General features: G+C 41.4%; 1 protein-coding gene across 1 annotated transcript in view; it reads left to right on the top strand.

The window, feature by feature from the left end:
- Positions 1 to 19875, top strand: part of PXN (paxillin) — a 41468-nt gene extending 21593 nt beyond the window's left edge. Inside the window, exons 5-11 of the mRNA XM_073582734.1 lie at positions 1462 to 1657; positions 2031 to 2166; positions 10222 to 10398; positions 10477 to 10650; positions 10730 to 10811; positions 15709 to 15857; positions 18451 to 19875. Of these exons, the coding sequence (XP_073438835.1) occupies positions 1462 to 1657; positions 2031 to 2166; positions 10222 to 10398; positions 10477 to 10650; positions 10730 to 10811; positions 15709 to 15857; positions 18451 to 18717 (1181 nt within the window). The 3' untranslated portion in view covers positions 18718 to 19875. The remainder of the gene's footprint in view (positions 1 to 1461; positions 1658 to 2030; positions 2167 to 10221; positions 10399 to 10476; positions 10651 to 10729; positions 10812 to 15708; positions 15858 to 18450) is intronic.
- Positions 19876 to 21752: the final 1877 nt, after the last annotated feature.

Below are 21752 nucleotides of genomic sequence, written 5' to 3'. Positions count from 1 at the left end.
TTTTGTAAGAAATGTGCACTAATAAAAATGAATGTTTTACTGATGTGATTTTGAAAAGTGGTTATTGTTGGGTTCATTGACTCCGATTTTCTATGAAGGTTTCCATGTTTATGGGGAGTTACCCATTAATTTTGATGTTCTGAACAACATCACTTCTAGCAGGTATGAGCATAATTGTGTCACTCTCATTGCTGTTGTAAAGCAGCAGTGTCCACGCTGTGCAGTGATTAGGCAGTGACCCAAGACAGTTCAACAACAAAAAGGTGTTTAATGTCCAAAAAAAACCTCACACAGTGCACAACACGCTGTATCCTCCGGATCGCAGCCGGGAAGCAACAAAACAGTCCTTGGCCAGTTGCTGTGAGTGACCACGCTGCCCGGGTATTCAAGGGGTGCCAGACCTTTTGACTCGGCTTGGCCCTGTGTTGCCTCACACAGGGAACGCTCTGCAGACTACTGCTCTGTGTCTGTGCAAGCCAGAACTGACACGCCCAAAACTTTCTGCAGGGTATTTTTTTTCCTTCCTCCATTTTGTGGCCAATAAGCCACTTATAAGACCTGGGCTGGAGGAGACGGATCGGACCCCACCACCTTCCTACAGTCCATTTCAAAAATAAAAGCCCATACTGGGTTTTCCTGAACAAACTCCTTGGTCCAAATAACTTGAAAAGGCTCAAACTTAATTTTATTCTGCCCTGTGACTGCGGAATAAAATTCCTGCTGTGACCACAAGGCACTCCAGCGGATCTAATACGCTTCTGAGCGAATCCTGGGGGACACAGTGACCCTCACATATGACTGTGGTTGCTTCTTCACATTGTATACATATACCATACCAGAGATTTTGTGGTGAGCACTACCATCGGTGGCTCTTTTGGCCGACTTCCTACTTTTTAATGACATTGAATTGCTAAAAAGATGATCTAATGTAAGCCAGGAGCTGCTGTAAACCAAACATATGGGTGAACATTACCAAAATTCTGAGAGATTCTGGTTTACGCACATTATCACAATGGTATAGGTTGTAATTGTAAGAACTCTGATTGCTAGTGTCCCATGTTATTTCTAGGCTGTAAGACCGGGGCCTGAGTTTGAGTGGCTGGTTGCACATGCACCCTGCCACTACATTCAGACATTCAGAGTTCTCAATTCAACTTCTGCTGATCGTTGTCTTGTTGCCAGAGAATAGGTCACAAAAGTCCCACATTCAGCTATTCTTGAGGTTCAAATGGTGAGAACCACACTTTTCCAACAGATATCTGTTGATGGGTGATTATTTACATGGATGCTGTTCACTTACTGGATTTTTTTATTGTATATAACCTCTCATTCTTAAAGAAGGCAAATTGTGGTTCCTTTATATTTTCTATAACTTTAGGCTTTCGGATTTGTCTATCGGTAATCGGCAATAGTTGCAAGATAAGGTCTATAGACTGTTTTCATGTTGATTTTTACTTGCAGATGATTTGACTCGAAGCATCTCACAGCCTGTGGCAGTCCCAGTTTCTGTAGCCAATGTTTCTGACACCTCAGGAATAAATATTGGTCAATCCTCAAAGGAAAAACCTAAGCGAAATGGTGCACGGGGCATAGATGATGTCCGTCCAAGTGTAGAGAGTCTTCTCGATGAACTTGAAAGCTCTGTACCCACGCCAGTGTAAGTGGTGTATATCATGAAGATTTTCCAAGACTGATATTGTCCAGAACGACATTGGCTGTTGGCAAAGCTGTCAGAAGGGCACAGTGTGTGAAGCGGGAAAACCACATCACCTTATGCTATGCAGTGGCCATTCCTGGTTACTGTAGCCCAGCTACCACTTGAGTTAGTGGAGCTGACCTCCAGTACCCAAGTCCTGCTGTAATGCACTTTGGTGTTCTGACTTTTTACACGACTTACTTCTGGCAGCCGTGGAGCAGCTGATTATTGTGGGTGCCTGGTGTCTGACTCCCTCCCTTCTGATATTCATATTTAATATTTTCTATCACATGGATCTCATTCTTTAATACTAAGCAACATTACTCCATTGCAGCCCTTCAGTCACTGTGTCTCAAGGAGAAATGAGCAGCTCTCAAAGAGTCACTCCCAGCCAGCAGCAGACAAGAATCTCAGCCTCCTCTGCCACACGTGAACTGGATGAACTTATGGCTTCTCTCTCTGATTTCAAGGTAGCTAATTCTTACCTACACTTAACTGGGGCATGAACTGCACTTTCTGCTACTGATACATGACGGACTTCACCCACCTATGTGCTGGCCTTTTCTCCAAGCAAATGTCAATAATTGTGAGCTTATGCTTAAAGGCCTTTCACTAGCTTTCACATGGAACGTGACACCCAATGTGATAGTGGTTTCAGAGCAAAAAAAAAACCTTTTTTTTTTTTTTTACCTTTTTGTTAGAGATATTGGCAATCAAAGTATTTGACACCTAATGAGTGATTTTTTTTTTTTTTTTTTTTTTTAAAGTCCAAGTTGACATCACAGTTTTCACTGTGTACTTATTCCTCCTGTGTAATGTGACTAATTATAAGCAGGTAGCAACACTCAGGAGAAAGGACACTTCCACATCATAGGTTAGCACAAGTTTTTCACTTTGAGGCATGTAATGACAGACAGCCTGACATTTGTGAGCTTTCATCTCCTGGCAGTCCGTGTGGTACGAGTGGCAGTACAGCAGAGGCGGCAGCAGTATAAAAGGAGAGTTGACAGAAGGGTTTTTAATGTGATAAATCTAAGCTCTGCTGTACTGCCCCTTCCCTCATACGGTCTGCCAGGAGATGAAAGCTCAAAGGTGTCGGTAATGACAATGTGGTTTGCTGTTCACTTCAACGTTTAATAACTATGAAGTAAGGTCAGGGTTGTCAGTCATAATATGCCTCACAGTGACATTCCTGCTGTAAGCTATTATTTGAGCGTGTTCTTTTCTCCTGAATGTGTTGAGGGAGGGCTAAATTACTGTACTTCACAAATGTAGCAGCCTGCTTGTGATTGGTTATCCTCATACAGGGGGAAGAAGTACAGTAAAAACTTCCTGGTAACACCCACTTGGACTTAAAATTGAACTCAATAGGCACCATATACTTTGCAACGGAGAGGCAACATAAAAAAAAGCCTAAAGTTTTATTTTATTCTGCCAATATTACATCGTATGTCCAATTAAACATGAATTGGTGACCGATCCTCTTTAAGGGTATGTGCACACACTGCAGATTCACCTGCGGGTTTTTTCCCGTGGAACCGCAGATAAAACCGCAGGTAAAATGACCTGCGGTTTTGCTGCGGTTTGGTGTGAAACCGCAGCAGAATCCGCAGAAACAATTGACATGCTGCGGAAAAAACCCCGCAGCTTTTCCGCAGGTAAAAAACCGCAGCGTGAGCACAGCGGTTTTGAAAACCCATAGGCTAACATGGTAAAGTACCATGTCTGCGGAACTGCTGCAGTTCTGCAGGGCCAAAACCGCAGCAAAACCGCAGCGTGTCCACATGGCCTAATACTTTGGATTCATGTTTCCTACACCCTTTTATAATTATACATTATTTATTTTACTTAGTTTCAAGAAAAATCAGCCAGTTGTCTCCTGTGGTTTATGAAATTCTTGTGATGTTTGTTAATCATTAACGAGGTGACTATTGCTCCTGGTGCTGGACTTACCTCCCTCCTCCATTGGTATTTATGCTTTATTCCTTTTATTGTGCAGGGTGCGGTTGTTAGCTATAGTCATCTGAGGAATGCAGCAGCGGTGTGTTCAGAGCACAGAGGTCTTAACTCTTATTTTGGTTGAGACCAGACATTTAACAAAGATACTGATTTGTGCCTCAAACATTTTATGAAGCTTTATCTTTTAGTGAAGATTATATTGGAAGCTGAAGATGCTTGTGTAACCTACATACCTTTCTGTGTAAATTACTTCCGTTTCAGTGGGAAGGACTCTGGCTTTATGGTCGTGCTTGTTAGAGATTTTTTCTTTTTACCACATATCTAGGTTCTGTAGAAATGTAAACTATACTATAAATGAGCGTATCCCTTAAAGGGGTTGTCCGGGCTTGGGACAGATTGCCGGATGTGGTTACTAACACAAAGAAGAAAGGTGCTAAATATTATTTAAAATCGCATAATCTTTTATTTTGTTTTCTTTAAAATATTATGATTGTTAGAGAGATTTGTCACCTTTCTTTGTTTTTATAGTCATTGGGACAAAAGTCTGAAGTCATTGTATGTGACTGCTAAATCGTGACAAAGGGCTGTGCGCGCACTGTCAATATTTCCTAGTATTGCCGGAGCGAGCGTGACTACACATATGTGATTTGCGTACTTGCAGTCACATGCCACCTAGACTCTTTTGGCTACTCTTAATAGAAGTGAATTGAGAGAAGTTGGATGAGCCAAGGTGGCACGTGACCACAAGTTTGCGAATCACATAAGGTTATGAGCGCTCGCTAGCACCAGCAATACAGAGAAATTGTGACAGCATAAATCAGAGCTTGGTATGGTTCTCTTTAAAACGTTGCAGCAGATTAGAGAAATTATACTTTAAAGATCTGGCTGGAGACCAGTGCTGCCTCTGGCCGACTCTTTCCAGCGCTGCTGTAGGTGACTGAAATCTCTATCTTGTGTGTACATGCTGAGAGACCTGTCAATCAACTGCAGCAGTGCTGAATGGAGCTGGCTGTGGGCCATAGCCGGAGACTAGACTGATTCGCTGATCTATTAAACCATATTATCGCTGCCATGCCAGGGTTTTACCCAGGGCTGTGGAGTCGGAGTCGGTGCTCATTTTGGTGGAGTTGGAGTCGGTATAAAATGGACCGACTCCGACTCCTAAAATATATAATAAATTGGGTACAGTAATTCAATGCAGGATGTGCTGAATATTTTTTCATAGGAGTTTGGGAAAGTTATGAAATGTCCTATAAATGGCTGTTATATTCCTGATCTAAGGCTACATTCACACACAGCGTTTTTCCTGTGTTTTTTGAGGATACGTTTTTCAGCTGCAAAAGTTGATCATCTTTTTAAAAAACTGCATCACCTGAAAGGTTTTTGAGCTCATAGATAATGTTACTCAATAGCAAAAGCAGACTAGAAATCTGCTCTATCTATCCATTTATCCATATCTGTCTATCCATATCGTATCTGTACCAAAAAGAATGAAAACCGGGTAGTACACCAATATATATTCTGTTCTATCTAAATATCTTGATTATTGGATCATAAAAATGATTAAATGTCTGAGGTTCACATTGTACTACAATACATTTTTCACTTAAATATAAGCAATATGTGTGGGAGTCGGAGTTGGAGTCGGAGTCGGTGTAAGGGAAATTGAGGAGTCGGAGTCGCAGGTTTGGCTTACCGACTCCACAGCCCTGGTTTTACCTGACTGCAGTTGTCATGCTAGGCTCTGATTCATGCCTCCCGCAGTTGTGACAGCATGGATCAGATGACAGGTTCTCTTTACCTGCAGTAGCTCAGAACCAGTGCAACATGAAATAAAGATGCCCTATATGGAGTTATCCTGACTACCCATTGTTAGAGTGAAAAAAGGATCGTGTTGAGCTTGATTAGTTCTTTTCTCCCCTGTGAATAAAACAGTCAGAAATTTCTGCTTTTCACATGAACACTCGACTGAAAAGAGCATGTGTATGTATGGAGTAGTTCAGAGTAATAGCTGTCCTCCAAATTGGCATATTTTTTTGGAGACTATATATAATCTATGTAATGGAGTCTAAATGTGGAGCAATGGTTTGCTTTGGTCCTCAGTGCTTCTGTTTATTTGTATTCCTATTTGGATGAACGATAATTACCGTATATACTCAAGTATAAGCCGAGGCACCTAATTTTGCCGCGGAAAACTGGGTAAGCTTATTGACTGGAGTATAAACCGGGTATGCATTATCCCCTCATCTCTGTCCTGCTATGTGTGCCCCCCCTAGTCCTGTCCTGCTATGTGTGGCCTCCCCCCCCTCCCCCCATCCTGTCCTGCTATATGTGGCTCCCCCCCCCCCCCCGACCCTGTCCTGCTATGTGTGGCTCCCCCCCCCCGATCCTGTCCTGCTATGTGTGGCTCCCCCCCCCCCCGATCCTGTCCTGCTATGCGTGGCTCCCCCCCCCGATCCTGTCCTGCTATGTGTGGCTCCCCCCCCCCCATCCTGTCCTGCTATGTGTGGCTCCCCCCCCCCATCCTGTCCTGCTATGTGTGGCTCCCCCTGTTGTATGCATGGCTTGACTCCCCCTGTCCCATTTTGTATGCATGGCTTGACTCCCCCTGTCCTGCTCTGTATGGCTCCCCCTGTTGTATGCTTGGCTACCCCCGTCCCATCTTGTATGCATGGCTGGGCTCCCCCATCCTATCCTTGTATGCATGGCTCTCCGCCGCACGCCCGTGCATCTCCGTTGTCCCGGCGAGGCAGGTCTTCCTGTGCTCAGCGGTCACATGGTACGGCTCATAAAGGTAATGAATATGCTCTCCACGCCTATGGGAGTGGAGACGCGTGCATATTCATTACCTTAATGAGCGGTAAAACAAGACCGCTCAGCACAGGGGAAGAAATGCCAGATCGGGACAATGGAGATGCAGGGACGTTCAGTGATGGCGCGAGGAGGGTGAATATGTTGTCACAGCTGCCGCTGCTCCCCTCCTCCGGCTTTCTGGACAATGACTCGTGTATAAGCCGAGGGGGGGCGTTTTCAGCACAAAAAATGTGCTGAAAATCTCGGCTTATACATAAGTATATACTGTATTTTGTCTAGATAAGGCTCAGTTTACATATTAAGAGCCTGGGTTGCGATGATGTTGTAATAAGCCTACATTGTGGGTTCACCTGTAGGCTCAAAATAGTGTAAAAAAAACACCAAAAAACTTACTGTTTGGTTTCCTTTATTTTTACCAATATGTTCAGCAACAAAGGCAGAAGCTTTTTCACATGTGTATGTACTCAGTGTAGACAGTAAACTTAATGTACATGTAGCCTAAATTTAATAAGCGTTGGTAAACTCTGGGTCACATGTTTTAGAGTCACTAATATATTTTTCTTTACACATTGTTTCCTGGATTTTTTCCTACTTCTAATAGACTTGTCATACTTGCGCGGAGACTATTTCAAAACCGTTCAAGAGTAACCCTACAACACCCCCAAGCTCTGCTTGCAGCACCCATCTATATGCAAGACCGGAGAGTGGGTTTGGTACTGTCACACCCTGTAGTCCTGCCGTTTACCTACATATTGATGAGGATGAAAATCCTGCCTCATTAGCTCCTCTTAGAAAAGGCATTGTTCTTCCTAGTCTTGGCTTGCAGATGGATTTAGCCCCTAAAGAGGAGCCAGTGATCACCCCATTCAATGCTTACAGTCAAAGAACGGACATTTATCTTCCAAGTTTTTACAAGAAATCTCAGACAAAGCTGAAGGAATTTGATGTCCATCCTGTAGAATTCTCACAGTTGCCCCATGTTGCCCAGTCTGACGATTTAATTAATGGTCAGTGGACGCAAGAAGAAAACAGTTCTATGTTGAAACCTTGTGATAATGTAGAGCAGATGGAAGAAAAGCTCTTAACTGCGATATCCAAGCCTCAGTGTTCATCCATTGAAAACTTAGAAATTGCTGTAACGAGCGCTGAAAGGAAGCATCTGACTGATAACAAATCTGCAGAATTTCCTGTTGAACTAGTAGACAGCACTGCTTCAAATGGACACTTGGAGCAAGATTCAACATTTCGATTTCATCCTGACCCCAATAAATCTGACAGTTCTTGGACGGAGGACAACCTTATATATCAAGAGGTTCCACGGATTTCTGCCTCACGTCAGGCAAGCATGTGATGTGTGGATATTGTCCTGTGCATGGACCAAGTGCATGTCCGACGTTTCCCTTACTGGAGTTGCATGCAAAATATATATGCATCGTTTATTGCTCATCTGGTAGATAGTTTTTAGAAGAGGTTAAATCTAACATGTTCTGCTGTGTTTTCGAATAACTAGTTTTGCCCTTGAACTTATGAACCGACGTGTGGTGGTGGTATTGGAGTGTAAAGCAGCGACCATATAGTGTAGTTTGACAAGTAACAGTCTGTTGTTTGTTCAGATGAAGTCAGTGATTAAAAGAACTAAAGAATCCCCTAACATTCATCCAATGTCTCGGGACCTCTCTCCTCGGCGGAAATTTGGACCAGCTATATACAACAAGAGTGCATCCCAAGACCGCCTCATTGAAGAGTTGCATGGGCGGTTTGGCATTGACAAGCCGGACATTAGCAAGATTCCAGAGGATAACTGGCTTACAGAGGGTGTGATCATTACATCTCAGCCGGCTAAAAATTTACGGACGTCTGAGCAGAGAATAGAGAAGGTAGTGTTAGTCTGCCCAATGAATGACCATTATGGATTCCTTCGTTAATGGGAGCGTTTGTGAATGACGTCTATTCATTGATCATTTAATACTTGTAAAACATAATTTAGTTAATATCTGGGTGGTTGAACACTTTTAAAATAACGTACACAATTTATGTACATATACAAGGTATGTAAGCTGTGATCACATGAAGACGCTCTCTGAGCATAGATATCTACTTTCCATCGTAATTTGCTTTATAGTTAATGGCCTTTGTGGTGTGCTATGCCTATTTGATGTATCGTCTATTTCCATGTGTTAGGCCTATCATCTAATGTTTATGGAGGCTTTTGGCTGTTTCTGAATGGCATGTGGGATATATGGATCAGGCCATTGGATTTTACCAACTCAACCCTTCTATTCTCGGGTAGCTAAGCCACTTTTTGAGGTTTCAGGCAGTTACTTCATTCACTCTTCCTATTGAGAATACATGTACGCTCAGCTTAGCCAAGCATACATGTGTATGGGCAGGACGGGAGAGATGGCTGTTGACTGACCGCTTTCTGTTGACAGCTATCTAATGTGTATCTTTTCCATGAGTTTTTCTCTTTGTATTATTCTCTTATCCTTTATCTACATACTAATACACTTCTTTTCCATCTTAAACTGATATGTATTTTTCTTTTCCTTTTCATCTTATTTAGATAATTATTCCTCCAGATTCCCCACAGCTCATGAGAAAAACATTATCAATTACCACTTCTCCTTCTGGTACATTGCAGCCAACAAGACTTGTGTCTAAATCTACATCCCCGGCACTTCCACCTCCAATTACGTCGACTTCTGCTGCCATCTCATCGTTACTCCCCCCTCCAGCCCCTCCATTGCCCCCAATCCCACCTCCTTTGCACAACACGCCTACATCAAGTACACTTCCTCCTCAGCCACCTTCTTCGTGGAAACGATATAGTGATGATTACCAGGACTTATCTAGAGCTGTTTTACCTCAAGAAGAATTTAGGAACCTTTATCAGAATGAGCCCATTCTGCCAGTGATGGGGACGCCTGCTCCATTGAGAACACTGCCTTCTCCAAAATCTTATGTATCTGTAGGTTGTCAGACAGAAGATAATCCACTATTTCCACCTATTCAGGCAGGGAATGAAAATGTTTCCACGGTTAGTTTGAATGCAAGACGTCTTTTGGTTGTCGGCGTGATTTGGGTCTCGTGAGTCCATGTCCTTGTTGTGTTTTGGATCTTTTTGGAATTGCGCATTAATTTTTTACTTGTACTAGAAGAGCAACTATAATCTTCTTGCAGATGATCTGTCCTGCTGCTTATTCTAGTGGCAAAGCGCTTACTGCACGCCCTCCTCTGAGCCGATCCTTCTCTGATAAGGCAGGTTTATTTGTGTGCTCGGTGTTGTCAATGTTTTCAGTACTACAGAATTGAATAAGTTTGGTTTCTGTCTTTTTTTTTTTTTTTTTTTTTTTATAGATTGGTAATATTTAAAAAAAAGTTTTGTCACCATTTGGGGACAGATGGTGCATGAAAGACACAGTGGTTTTTGTTAGTTTTTGCATGCCGAGTCAGCATGTTGTGCCATGAGGTAGTTGTCAGTCTTTTAAGTTTCCACTCTTTGTATTGGTCTCCAGTCACTGGTTCCTATTCCTCCAATGTCTTCTGTGTGGCCTCCGCAAGAGGAGCATTTCATGCCTGACTGTGACTACCGCAATGTCAACTCTAGGTTCCTGACTTCCACAAATGAAACCCCCTTGGTATCTGAATTAGTCTGATATGATTAACAATGTATCCTGTTGATTGGGATGTTGCATTGGAGTCAGGGAACGTAGTATTTAACATGTATTGCCTCTTCCTTTTGTTTTTGATAGTTTATGGCACAAGGCCAAGGAAAAGCCGTGAACAGTTCCCCTCCTTCCAGTGCTCCGAAGCCTGGCAGTCAGCTAGACAATATGCTGGGAAGTCTGCAGTCCGACCTAAATAAGTTGGGTGTGGCAACAGTGGCTAAGGGGGTGTGTGGCGCTTGCAAGAAACCGATTGCCGGCCAGGTAAATGTCTCATTCTGGTGATGGGGTAAAACATTTGGTTTAATTGTAGTGTGTAATGATGACATTTGCTCTTGTCAGGTTGTTACGGCCATGGGAAAGACTTGGCACCCAGAACACTTTGTGTGCACACATTGCCAAGAGGAAATTGGATCACGCAACTTCTTTGAACGAGATGGGCAGCCATACTGTGAAAAAGATTATCACAATCTTTTCTCCCCTCGATGTTTTTACTGTAACGGACCCATACTGGATGTAAGTGTTCTGTACTGTCTGTGGCATAGCATGTTATAGTTTTTTTTACATTAGCTAATCTGTCTTATTTTATTTTCAGAAAGTTGTGACTGCTTTGGACAGAACATGGCATCCAGAGCATTTCTTCTGTGCGCAATGCGGGGCATTCTTTGGACCTGAAGGTAATGCAGTTAGCATACTCAGTCAAGGGGTTCGAGAGGCCTGGATGCCTTCCTGGAGCGTAACAATATCTTACAGTTATTAGGTTCTTTAGAAGGACGTAGATCTGGGGATTTATTCTGATGGAATATAGGCTGAACTGGAAGGACAAATGTCTTGCTATGTTACTCTGCGTTGGAAAAAAAATGTGATTTGTAACCAAACAAGACTGTTGCCTAGAAAGTACACATATATGCATCTCATATGTGCACTTTTTAATTGCCAAACTTAAGGTGGCTGTCCACTACTAGACAATCACTTATCAATTGCTCCAGGTTGCTGCACAAATGAAAAAAATCTATTCTTGCCTCCTGATCTGGTGCCGCTCTTGTGCTCTGACCCCTATGTCACCCAATGGTCTCCTGACATAAACAATTCCATGTGGCCGCTGATTAGCTGCAGTAGTCAAGTGACATTGTCAGGAGACTAAGGGTACGTGCACACGCTGCGGATTGGGGTGCGGATTTGGCCGCGCGGATTTTGTAAAATCCGCAGGTAAATCCGCAGGTCAAAAGACCTGCGGTTTTACCTGCGGATTGGCCTGCAGTTCTGCCCTGCGGTTTTTCATCTCCACAATGGAGGAGATGGCAAACCGCAGCGGAATCCGCTGAAAGAATTGACATGTCAATTCTTTCTGCAGTTTGAAAACCGCGCGGAAAAATCCGCACCGTCTGCACAGCGGTTTTATTCCCATAGGGAATAATGGTGCTGTACACCGCAGCAAAAACTGCTTCGGACTCGCAGCGGCCAAAACCGCTGCGGAACCGCAGAAGAATCCGCAGCGTGTGCAAACACCCTAAAGGTGAGGCTGAGTGGGGAGGAGGAGCAGCCCTGGTCCGGGAAGCACGTATAACAATTTTTTTTTTTTTTTTCTTAATGTATACTTTTGCACTGTTGAATTTAATAAGGGGTTGTTTCAGCGGTCTCATTGTGCAGAATGTCTGATATGTGAACAACATGGTATAAAAATTGAGAAGATGAGAAAAAATAGGTTTGATGGAAAATATTCAATATGATTTGTATTTTATATATTGAAATTTCAGGTGTTTTTGTTTACATATGAATCCAATGGGTGGTCCTACTAATGATTGAGAGTTTTCTGCATGCACAGTAATTCAGGGAAGTCTGTCAATCACTGAGCAGAACCACTGACTGGACTCGTGTATACTTAACACCAGGGATTTCAATGAATAAAACGCAAATTTTGCTGAAACTTTTCCAACAAAAATGTGTTTCAATCTGATCAACTTCTGCACTATAACATCCTACCTGTAGAACAGATACTTACAGTGACTGCAACCATGCAGCGTTGGTGAAAATATCCTGGTTGACTTTTTCCATTCCCCTATTAATTGATAAAATGTTGGCAAAATGCACTGGCAAAGATCTAGAGATTGTCAGCTTTAAAGAGGACCTGTCACCATGTGAAACGTGACCATTTTTTTCTTTTATGCCTGCTGTTCCCTTGAGTATTTTTTTTTTTTTTTTTTTTTTTTTTTTAATTTTCTAGAGATATAGACCTTTTATATATTGCTAATTTGTATGATTTTTAAAAGGGGGCTGTGGCTCACAATAATTACAATAACTGGTCACCAAAGAATTCTGTAAGAAATGCACCCTCTAAAGACCATGTAGTTGAGCTCTAAATAAATAAAAAGCCCACATCTCTGGAGCCGTATAGCAGATTTTTTTTTTTTTTAGATATAGATAAAAATGAATTTTCAAGGTAGCAGAGGGGAATAAAAGAAAAGAAAAAATCTATCCACTTTTGACTAAGTGACAGGTCTTTTTTAACTTAATAAATATTGGCTAACTGGTGATTTAAGTGTCAGTTGAATTGCATCTATTGAAAGTTGATTTTTTTTGTTTGCCAGTTAATCTTTCATTTAGTTTGATGTCTTATAAATTAGTAAGTTTCTCCAATATAAAGTTTGATTTGTCAAATTATATAGCAGCATAAGGACAAATGAAACATACGTACAGTTGCATAGGAGGTTCAGCATGATTAGAGATGACTTTATCCCTTTTTTGGATTGGTGGAGGAGGTTATTGATTTTTCAGTGACATGTAATTTATTTTAAAAGTGAAAATGAGATGAAAGCCTTAGGCTGAGGCTACAAGGTGACATGTCACGCAACTGCAATTTTCCGAAAAGTCACACAGCAAAATATTTGCACTAGATCTACGACTTGTTTAGAGCTGTGACTTGTTTAGAGCTGTGATTTTAATTAAGACAGCCAAGTTGCAAATAAGTTGCATGTGCTTTCCTTGGAAGTACAGTTGTGCTCAAAAGTTTGCATGCATACCCCAGCAAAATTTTTGTTTTCTTGGCCTTTTTTCAGATAATATGAATAATAACACCAAACCTTTTTTCTCCACTCATGGATAGTAGTTGGGTGAAGCCATTTATTGTCAAACTAGTGTGTTTTCTCTTTTTAAATAATGACAACGCAAAACATACAAATGACCCTGAAAAAAGTTCACATACCCCATTTCTTACTACTGTGTATTGCCCCCTCTAACATCAACGACAGCTTGAAGTCTTTTGTGGTGATTGTGGATGAGGTTCTTTTCCCAGATGGTAAATCTGCCCACTTTTGTTGGTAAAAAGCTTCAATTTCCTGTAAATTCCTTGGCTGTCTAGCATGAACTGTGCGCTTGAGATCTCCCCAGAGTGGCTCAATGATATTGAGGTCAGGAGACTGAGATGGCCACTCTAGAACCTTCACTTTGTTCTGCTGTAGCCTATGACAGGTCGACTTGGCCTTGTGTTTTGGAACTTTGTCATGTTGGAACTTCCAAGTATGTCCCATGCGCAGCTTACGGGCTGATGATTGCAACCTCCAATATTTGCTGATAACGTGCTGCATTCATCTTTCTTTCAACTTTGACCAAGTTTCCTGTGCCTTTGTAGCTCACACATCCCCAAAACATCAGCGATCCACCTTTACAGTAGGAATGGTGGTCCTTTCATCATAGGCCTTGTTGACCTCTCTCCAAACCTAACGTTTATGGGTGTGGCCAAAAAGTTCAATTTTGGTCTCATCACTCCAAATTACCTTGATCCAGAAATTTTGAGGCTTGTCTCTGTGCTGTTTTGTTATTTGTTATTGTAGGCGAGATACTTTGTGGCATTTGTGCAGTAATGGCTTTCTTCAGGCTACTCGACCATGCAGCACATTTTTCTTCAAGTGTCTCCTTAGGCTTCTTTTACACTTACCGTGTTATTGTGACCACGTTTTTGCGGCCCCAATGCATTTCTATGGGACCGCAAAACTGGGCCGCAAAAATTCTACTGAGGGCCGTGTTCCGTATGGCCGTGAGGGCCGTATATACGGCCGTGAAAAAATATCGAGCTTGCTCGATATTTTTCACGGCTTACTTACACTGCTCCCATAGAAAATTAATGACTTCCACAAAACCGGAAGTTACGGTTTTGCAGAACGCCGTTTTCTTCTTTCCAATACTTTTCTATAGTATTGGAAACGGCGATCCACAAGTTTTTTGCGTTCCGTTATTGCGGCAGACCTTGCACAATAACGGGCCACAAAAAACCTGGTAAGTGTAAAAGAAGCATCTTGAAACAGCCACACTGCTAGTTTTCAGAGACTCCAGTATTTCAGCTGGTTATTTGCGGGTTTTTATTTGCATCCCAAGCAATTTTTCTGGCAGTTGTGGACAAATTTTTTGTTGGTCGACCTGACGTGGTTTTGTTTTTAACAGAGCCCCTGATTTTCCATTTGTTAATCACAGTTTGAATGCTGCTGACTGGCATTATCAATTGCTTCGATATCGTTTTGTATCCCTTTACTATTTTTATACAGTCCAACTACCTTTTCCCAAAGATCCGTTGAGAATTTTCTTGCTTTCCCCATGACTCACAATCAGAAACGTCAGTGGCTGGATGAAAGATGCAAGAGTCTGTCTGGATCACAGAAACTCTCAGCTTTTATGCACACACTCTGATTGCAAGCAAACAGGTCACTGGTGAGGATGTTACCTTTAGTAGCCAGTCAAACCCATTTGCGTCAACTTCTGTTCATGTTATCAGGCCAAAATCACCAGGGTATGTGAACTTTCGATCAGGGTCATTTGGATGTTTTGGGTTGTCGTCATAATTTAAAAAGAGAAAATACAGTAGTTTGACAATAAATGGCTTCACCCAACCACTAACAATGAGTGGAGAAAAAGTTTTGGTGTTATCATTCATATTCTCTGAAAAAGGCCAAGAAAACCAAAATTCTGCCGGGGTATGTAAACTTATGAGCACAACTGTATATGGCAAGTGTGTTGTGTGCGAATTGCTGTCAATGATAGAAAAGCCAACACACATTTGTAAGCATTTGCGACTCTAGTGCTGTATGTTGCAGGTCGCAACACGACACCATAGGAAATCATTTAAGGGAATCTGTCAGACGGTTTTTGCTATGTGATCTGAGGATGGCATGAGGTATGGGTTAAAGCGCTTAGTTCAAAAATGTGCCACTTATCTAGCTGTGTGCTGTTTACTTACATGGAAAGTTTTCTCTAGGAGATTATCATTGCCAGGTCTGATGTGCACCTGACCTAATCTGGCTCCGCCCCCTCCTGTAATAAGCAGCTCACTGTCTATAGACAATGTACATAGGGCCTGGTGTGGGCACAGTTATCTTTCTCAGCTCTGCTCAATTGCTATATCTAAAAGCTCTGTGTCAGAACTGCTGTGCCTAGTAAACTAAGTGATACATTGGATTCAGGGTCTCTTCCTACCTTACGCTGCACTCAGATGAGCTAACAAAACCTTGCTGACAGGTTCCCTTTAAATCCAATGTGTTTCTGCGCTTGTATATTTAATCAGTCTTATTTGGCTTTGATTTACAGGTTTCCATGAAAGGGATGGGAAGGCTTATTGCCGTAAGGATTATTTTGACATGTTTGCTCCCAAGTGTGGTGGCTGCACCCATGCGATCCTTGAGAATTATATCTCTGCGCTTAACACACTGTGGCATCCAGAGTGCTTTGTCTGTAGGGTAAGCATACATTTGTCAAAAATAAGCAAAAGGACACTGTTTGTCCATATTTTTTACTTTAACACCAACATGGAAAATTTGAGACTATAAAAGGGCATGTAATTAGCTATGCATTCTCATCCATGTAGTTTAAGAATATGTTCATGCAGAGGGTTTTTTTTTTTTTTAACGTGAAGTTTTGGAACCTATTTCTAGAAAAAGAAAATCTATCTATAACCATCAGCCACCTCCTCTACATGGATGACATCAAGTTGTATGGGGAAAACTAACGAGACATCAATTCACTGACAAGGATCTACAGTGAAGACATCGGGATGTCCTTTGGACTAGAGAAGTGTGGCTGGTTGGTAATAAAGAGAGGCAAGGTATTCAAGATTGATGGCGTGGAATCACCAGCTGGGCACATAGCATATGTACAGACATGCTACAAGTACCTCGGCATCCCACAGGGCTACGGTAACCATGCTGAGGAGGCAAGGAAAGCAGAAGCATCCAAATGCCATCAAAGGGTAAGACAGGTCCTGAAGAACCAGCCCAATGGGAAGAATAAAATCCACACCATCAATACATATGCCTTGCCAGTTTTCAGATACCCTGCTGGCATTGTGTGCTGGCCAAAAAGAAGAGATGGAAGCTGCAGATGTGAAGACATGAAATTCCTCACAATGCATGGAGGTTTCCACCCTAAGTCTAGCAGCCAAAGATTGTATACCAACAGAAAGGAGGGTGGTCGAGGCTTGATAAGCATCCAAGCCACCATCACGGATGAAACAAGGAGTATCCAGGAATACATCAGAAAAATAGCACCAAAAGATGAGATACTGAGAGAAACCCTAAGGCAGCAACAACAGATCTGTAAGGAAGAACAGGAACATGACGCGCCATGGCAAGACAAGCCGCTGCATGGGATGTACCATCGGCAGATAATGGAGGTAGCTGACATGGAGAAATTCTACCTATGGCTGGAGAAAGCTGGACTCCGAGACAGCACAGAGGTACTAATCATAGCAGCACAAAAGCAAGCACTAAGTACCAGATCCATAGAAGCAGGAATCTACCACACAAGACAAGACCTAAGGTGCAGACTATGCAAAGAAACCTCAGAAACCATCCAACACAGTGTCAGGATGCAAAATGCAAGCAGGAACAGCGTATACTGAACGCCACAACCAAGTAGCGGGAATTGTATACAGGAATATCTGCACAGCATATGGGCTACTTCCTCCTAAGTCCAGGTGGGAGACCCCAGAAAAAGTGGTGGAGAATGAAAGGCAATGATAATAGATGTGGCAGTGCCAAGTGACAGCAACATCAGAAGGAATATGAGAAGCTGGAGAAATACCAGGGCCTCAAAGGAGAACTGGATAAGATGAGATGTGGAAGGTGAAGGCAACAGTGATTCCAGTGGTGATAGGAGCACTTGCAGCAGTGACCTCTTAAGTTGGAAGAATGGCTACAACAGATCCCAGGAGCAACATCTGAACTCTGTCCAGAGAAGCGCAATGCTGGGAACAACTAAGATCCTGCGCAGAACCCTCAATCTCCCAGGCCTCTTGTGATTTGTCATCACAGCCCCTGTTCCCTTCAGTCAATAGATTTTCCCTGAGTCAGATTCGCATTTGCACTCTCTACAGCCATTTAATTTATAGATATGTTTTTGGAGTTGGAGAGGTAATCAAAAAATCTGAGGAAAAGGGAAAAGCCTACAAATAATGCACCTGGTCGAATTTGATCCCAGGATGCCAGTGCAGTATGACAATGCAAACACCTATCGAATATCTTAATTACTAAAGAGTAATTCAAAAAATTCACTTTTCTTCTCCCGCCAGGACTGATCTTTCATTCTCAAAATTCTCAGGGAAAATCTGACTTCAATGACTACAGGTTTCCCCATTACTAAGATAAAAGATGACCTTTGCTATTGATAAAGTTCTGTGGAGAACTGTAACTATTCTTTCAGGAGAAATTACAGCAGAATGTCTGTGCCTGCCTCCAGCTCCTCACCCCAATCACCCAGAGAATTTTACTGCCATCTCCTTTCTCATTAAAAGGGAAAATCTGTATTCACTGAAGACAGATTTCACCCATGAATTGAGTGGATGGCCCATCTAGGAGGGGAGAGGAGCAATTTCTCAGATAAGATATATTGCAAGCTTGTTTTATTTTTGTGTGTACGATTGATTTATTAAATAAATTAAAACGGTGATTACTTTTTAAAGGGGTTGTCCAGGTTTGGGATGAAAGTCTATATGACTGCAGACTTTTGAATCCTCAGTGTGTTCACACGGTCTGAATTCTCTGGTGCTGGTGGCAAGAGTGAATGGTCATTTGACCGCAAATGTTCAATCTGTATATATGAGGTCACATGTATTGAGTGTGGCTGTGCACTTCTAGTCGGAATGTGGCTGGAATTCTACAGATTGAATACTTGCTGTCACGTGACCGCCCACTCCCAAAACTGGACAACTCCTTTAAATTCACTTGGTTATAACTGATGAAAAAAATACTTGCTTATAAAGGCACCAAAAATGGCAAGGCTGTTTCAAGAACATAGATTTTATGTTAATCATTCCAAAATACTTTTTGTTCCCAGGAATGTTTTACCCCATTTGTGAATGGAAGCTTCTTTGAGCATGATGGTCAACCATACTGTGAGGTGCATTACCACGAGCGTCGTGGTTCACTCTGCTCAGGCTGCCAGAAGCCAATCACCGGCCGCTGTATCACCGCTATGGGGAAGAAATTCCATCCAGAGCATTTTGTTTGTGCCTTCTGCCTTAAGCAGCTCAACAAAGGAACCTTCAAGGAGCAGAACGACAAGCCATATTGCCAGAACTGCTTTGTCAAGCTCTTCTGTTAGAGCACTGCACTGTACCTAAACCTTTCAGCTATGAGGGTGTGAGCGGCTCTTGTGCGCAGCCAGGGTGGTTGATAAACATATGGACTTTGGGAGAGACGGAAGTATGGAGGCTGGGGATCCTTACTCATTTCATCTGTTTTTCGCATTTCTTTGTAAGGTGCTGATCTGATTGTTGACCTCCTAAACTGTTCCCTTTAGGAAGGCCCTTTATCATTTCAGAGTTGGCATTCCAAGGCTGACTTTGACTAGATCCTGTGAACTCCATGTCTTTTAAATACATTGTTGACTACATGGCGTGTTCACATTGTGCTGTGGGCTGTGCGGCACTTTAAAAGGAGACAATCTTGTATGCAGCAGTTGTATGCGTGTGTATTCGTATGGCTTCCACGGTTTAGGAAGGAGACGTCTGCTTATTAGGAAGTGAGAGGGTAGAATGACTCGCATCCTTACTAGAATGAGACTGGCAGCTTTCATTATATGGGTTAAGCTGTGTTCTAATAGGCCTGATTTGGGAATTACAGCAATAACATTTTCTAATGACGGTTACTGGTAACTTGTCACCTGAATGCAGAATAACTGATCTTCAGGTGTTGTATTTTTTTTTTTTTTTTTTTAACAGAAATCCTCTTTCCTCATTTCTAAGAGTGTGGTTTCTATGGTTAAATTTTAATGACAAAAATAAAATCTGCTTTTTTAAAAAAAAAATAAATGAAAATATACACATATATAAATATATTTACTCTGAAAGTAAATCCAGTGCCACTGGATTTTTTTTGTGCTTTAACTAAACCTGGCTAATAACATTTTCAGTATTTTTAGTGTGGAATTACTTTATTAACAACCTTGGACTTATATTAAGTGAAAAGCAGTATTTGCAAATGAATCTATTTCAATCAGATGGGAAATGCCAAATTTTTTTTTTATGTAAATCATGTACTTTACCTGAAAAAATATGAACTTTAGAAAGAGGCCTGCCACTATATCCTCATTTTGCTGTAAGGGGTATTGCACAAGAGCTTAGTGGCAGATTTTTATATTTTGCTAAGAACTTTAAGCGGATCTGTTATCTTAAAGGGATTTTCCTTCAGGCGAAAGATAAGTTTCACAGGGTTTAAAATGTGATTTAATAGCATTAAAGTGAATCTGACATCACCAAAAACACTAATCTGTTTAATGTCCTGTTAAGTCACTGCTCGGTATACTTGCAGCTTGGCTATAATCTTGTCTCAGCATTTTAAGTAATGGCTCAACAGTTGCGCGCGCACTCACTTCAGCAATAAAAGTATATGATAACCATTGATACAAAGGGGAGGTATAAACCAGTATTATCCAAATAATTCATATAATGACTACATATTTTAAAATAAACTATACCCCTGATCAATGAACAGGACCCAATGTGGACAGATTGTAATTTTGCCCCCCCCCCCACCATTATACAAATATAACAATCATGGAATCCATTTATAAATGCAAATTATCTTTATTGATCAAACATGGACAAGATGGAGTAGACAGTTAAAAGGCGGTTAAACATACAACCATGCAGTGCGGAGGGCAGGTAAGACCAACCGTTATTATATATCAGTTTAATATATGGTTATAATTACCATCATAGGGAAGATCCTCTACCGATATATAATCTGCACAGATATATCCAAGTCATAATGCAGAGCATATATATATATATATATATATATATATATATATATATATATATATATATATATATATATTAAATTAATACAGTACAATACATATCAATCAAAAATTCCACAGTATATCGAATATGCTCAAAATCATTGATTACCTGGCAGTGGTGGCATGCCCCCTGAGGAAGGAACAATCCGAAACGTGCGTAGTGGTGGGCGGGTCGACCACAGGGGATTCCACTGCTAGGTAATCAATGATTTATGGCATATACAATATACTGTTACATTTTGGATTGAAATGTATTGTACTGTAATTTAATATATATCTATATGCTCTAAATTATGACTTGGATATATCTGTGCAGATTATATATCGGTAGAAGATCTTCCCTATGATGGTAATTATAACCATATCGTTTGGTCTTACCTGCCCTCCGCACTGCATGGTTGTATGTTTATCCTCCTTTTAACTCTGTCTACTCCATCTTGTCCATGTTTGATCAATAAAGATAATTTGCATTTAATGCAAAGATTGTAATTTTGCTCTTCATTTTCAGTGTGTAGTAGCATGTCAGGTCAGCGGGCGGGTGTTTCACGCTTTAGATGTGCAGATTTACCCTTTATCTGCAGGTATATAACATGTCTGGTGACTTTAGATATCCCTTTAAAAAAAAAAAAAAAGCCAGTGACTAGTTTGTACTTTTATTCTATTCCTTATGCTCCCCTGAGTATTTTATGTGGTTGCATTTTAATCCACTGTACAATATCAGACATATGGCCCTTTTTATTTAGTACGCCCATTATGCTACTTTTGTGTTTGCCAAGGAGGCAGCTTTCACAGGGTTCTCTCCGTGGGCAGGTGTCTTCAAGCAGCTCTGCATAATTACCCAGGGCCCATGGCTCCGTGGTAAATACCATAAAATATAGCATATTGGGTGCACTAAATAGACATACATATTTTGGAATTGTATGGCAAATTTAAAAACAAAGCTGATTAGTCTGAGAGCAATCATATTAAAATAAGAGTAAAAATTGCCCACTTTTGGCCTGGTAACTGGTCATCTTTTAAAAGGTCGTTCACTTTCCGGGACAATATGTATATTTTTTATGCAAAATGTATACTGAGATTTAAAGGAAAATAATTTTTGCAAGTGGGAGTCATTAAAAATGTTACACCATTTGCCTCTATAGCCGCTGTGACTGTTACTGGCTGTAGAACGAGTTATCTGAGAATCAGTCACTGAGCTTGTTCTAATGTTCTGAGTGTAGAGGTCGTAAAAGTCCTTTTACAGGGACTGACCAATGGCATGATATGACTGCTGATCAGTAAACTTTAATTGATTAGCGGCCTATTTTCACAGGCATACCAAAGCAAACCCTGCA

This window comes from Dendrobates tinctorius, unplaced genomic scaffold (genome assembly GCF_039654945.1).
Source record: "Dendrobates tinctorius isolate UK_male_01 unplaced genomic scaffold, ASM3965494v1 ptg000073l, whole genome shotgun sequence".
Lineage (NCBI taxonomy): Eukaryota > Metazoa > Chordata > Amphibia > Anura > Dendrobatidae > Dendrobates > Dendrobates tinctorius.
This window is presented reverse-complemented; position numbering and strand designations above follow the sequence as displayed.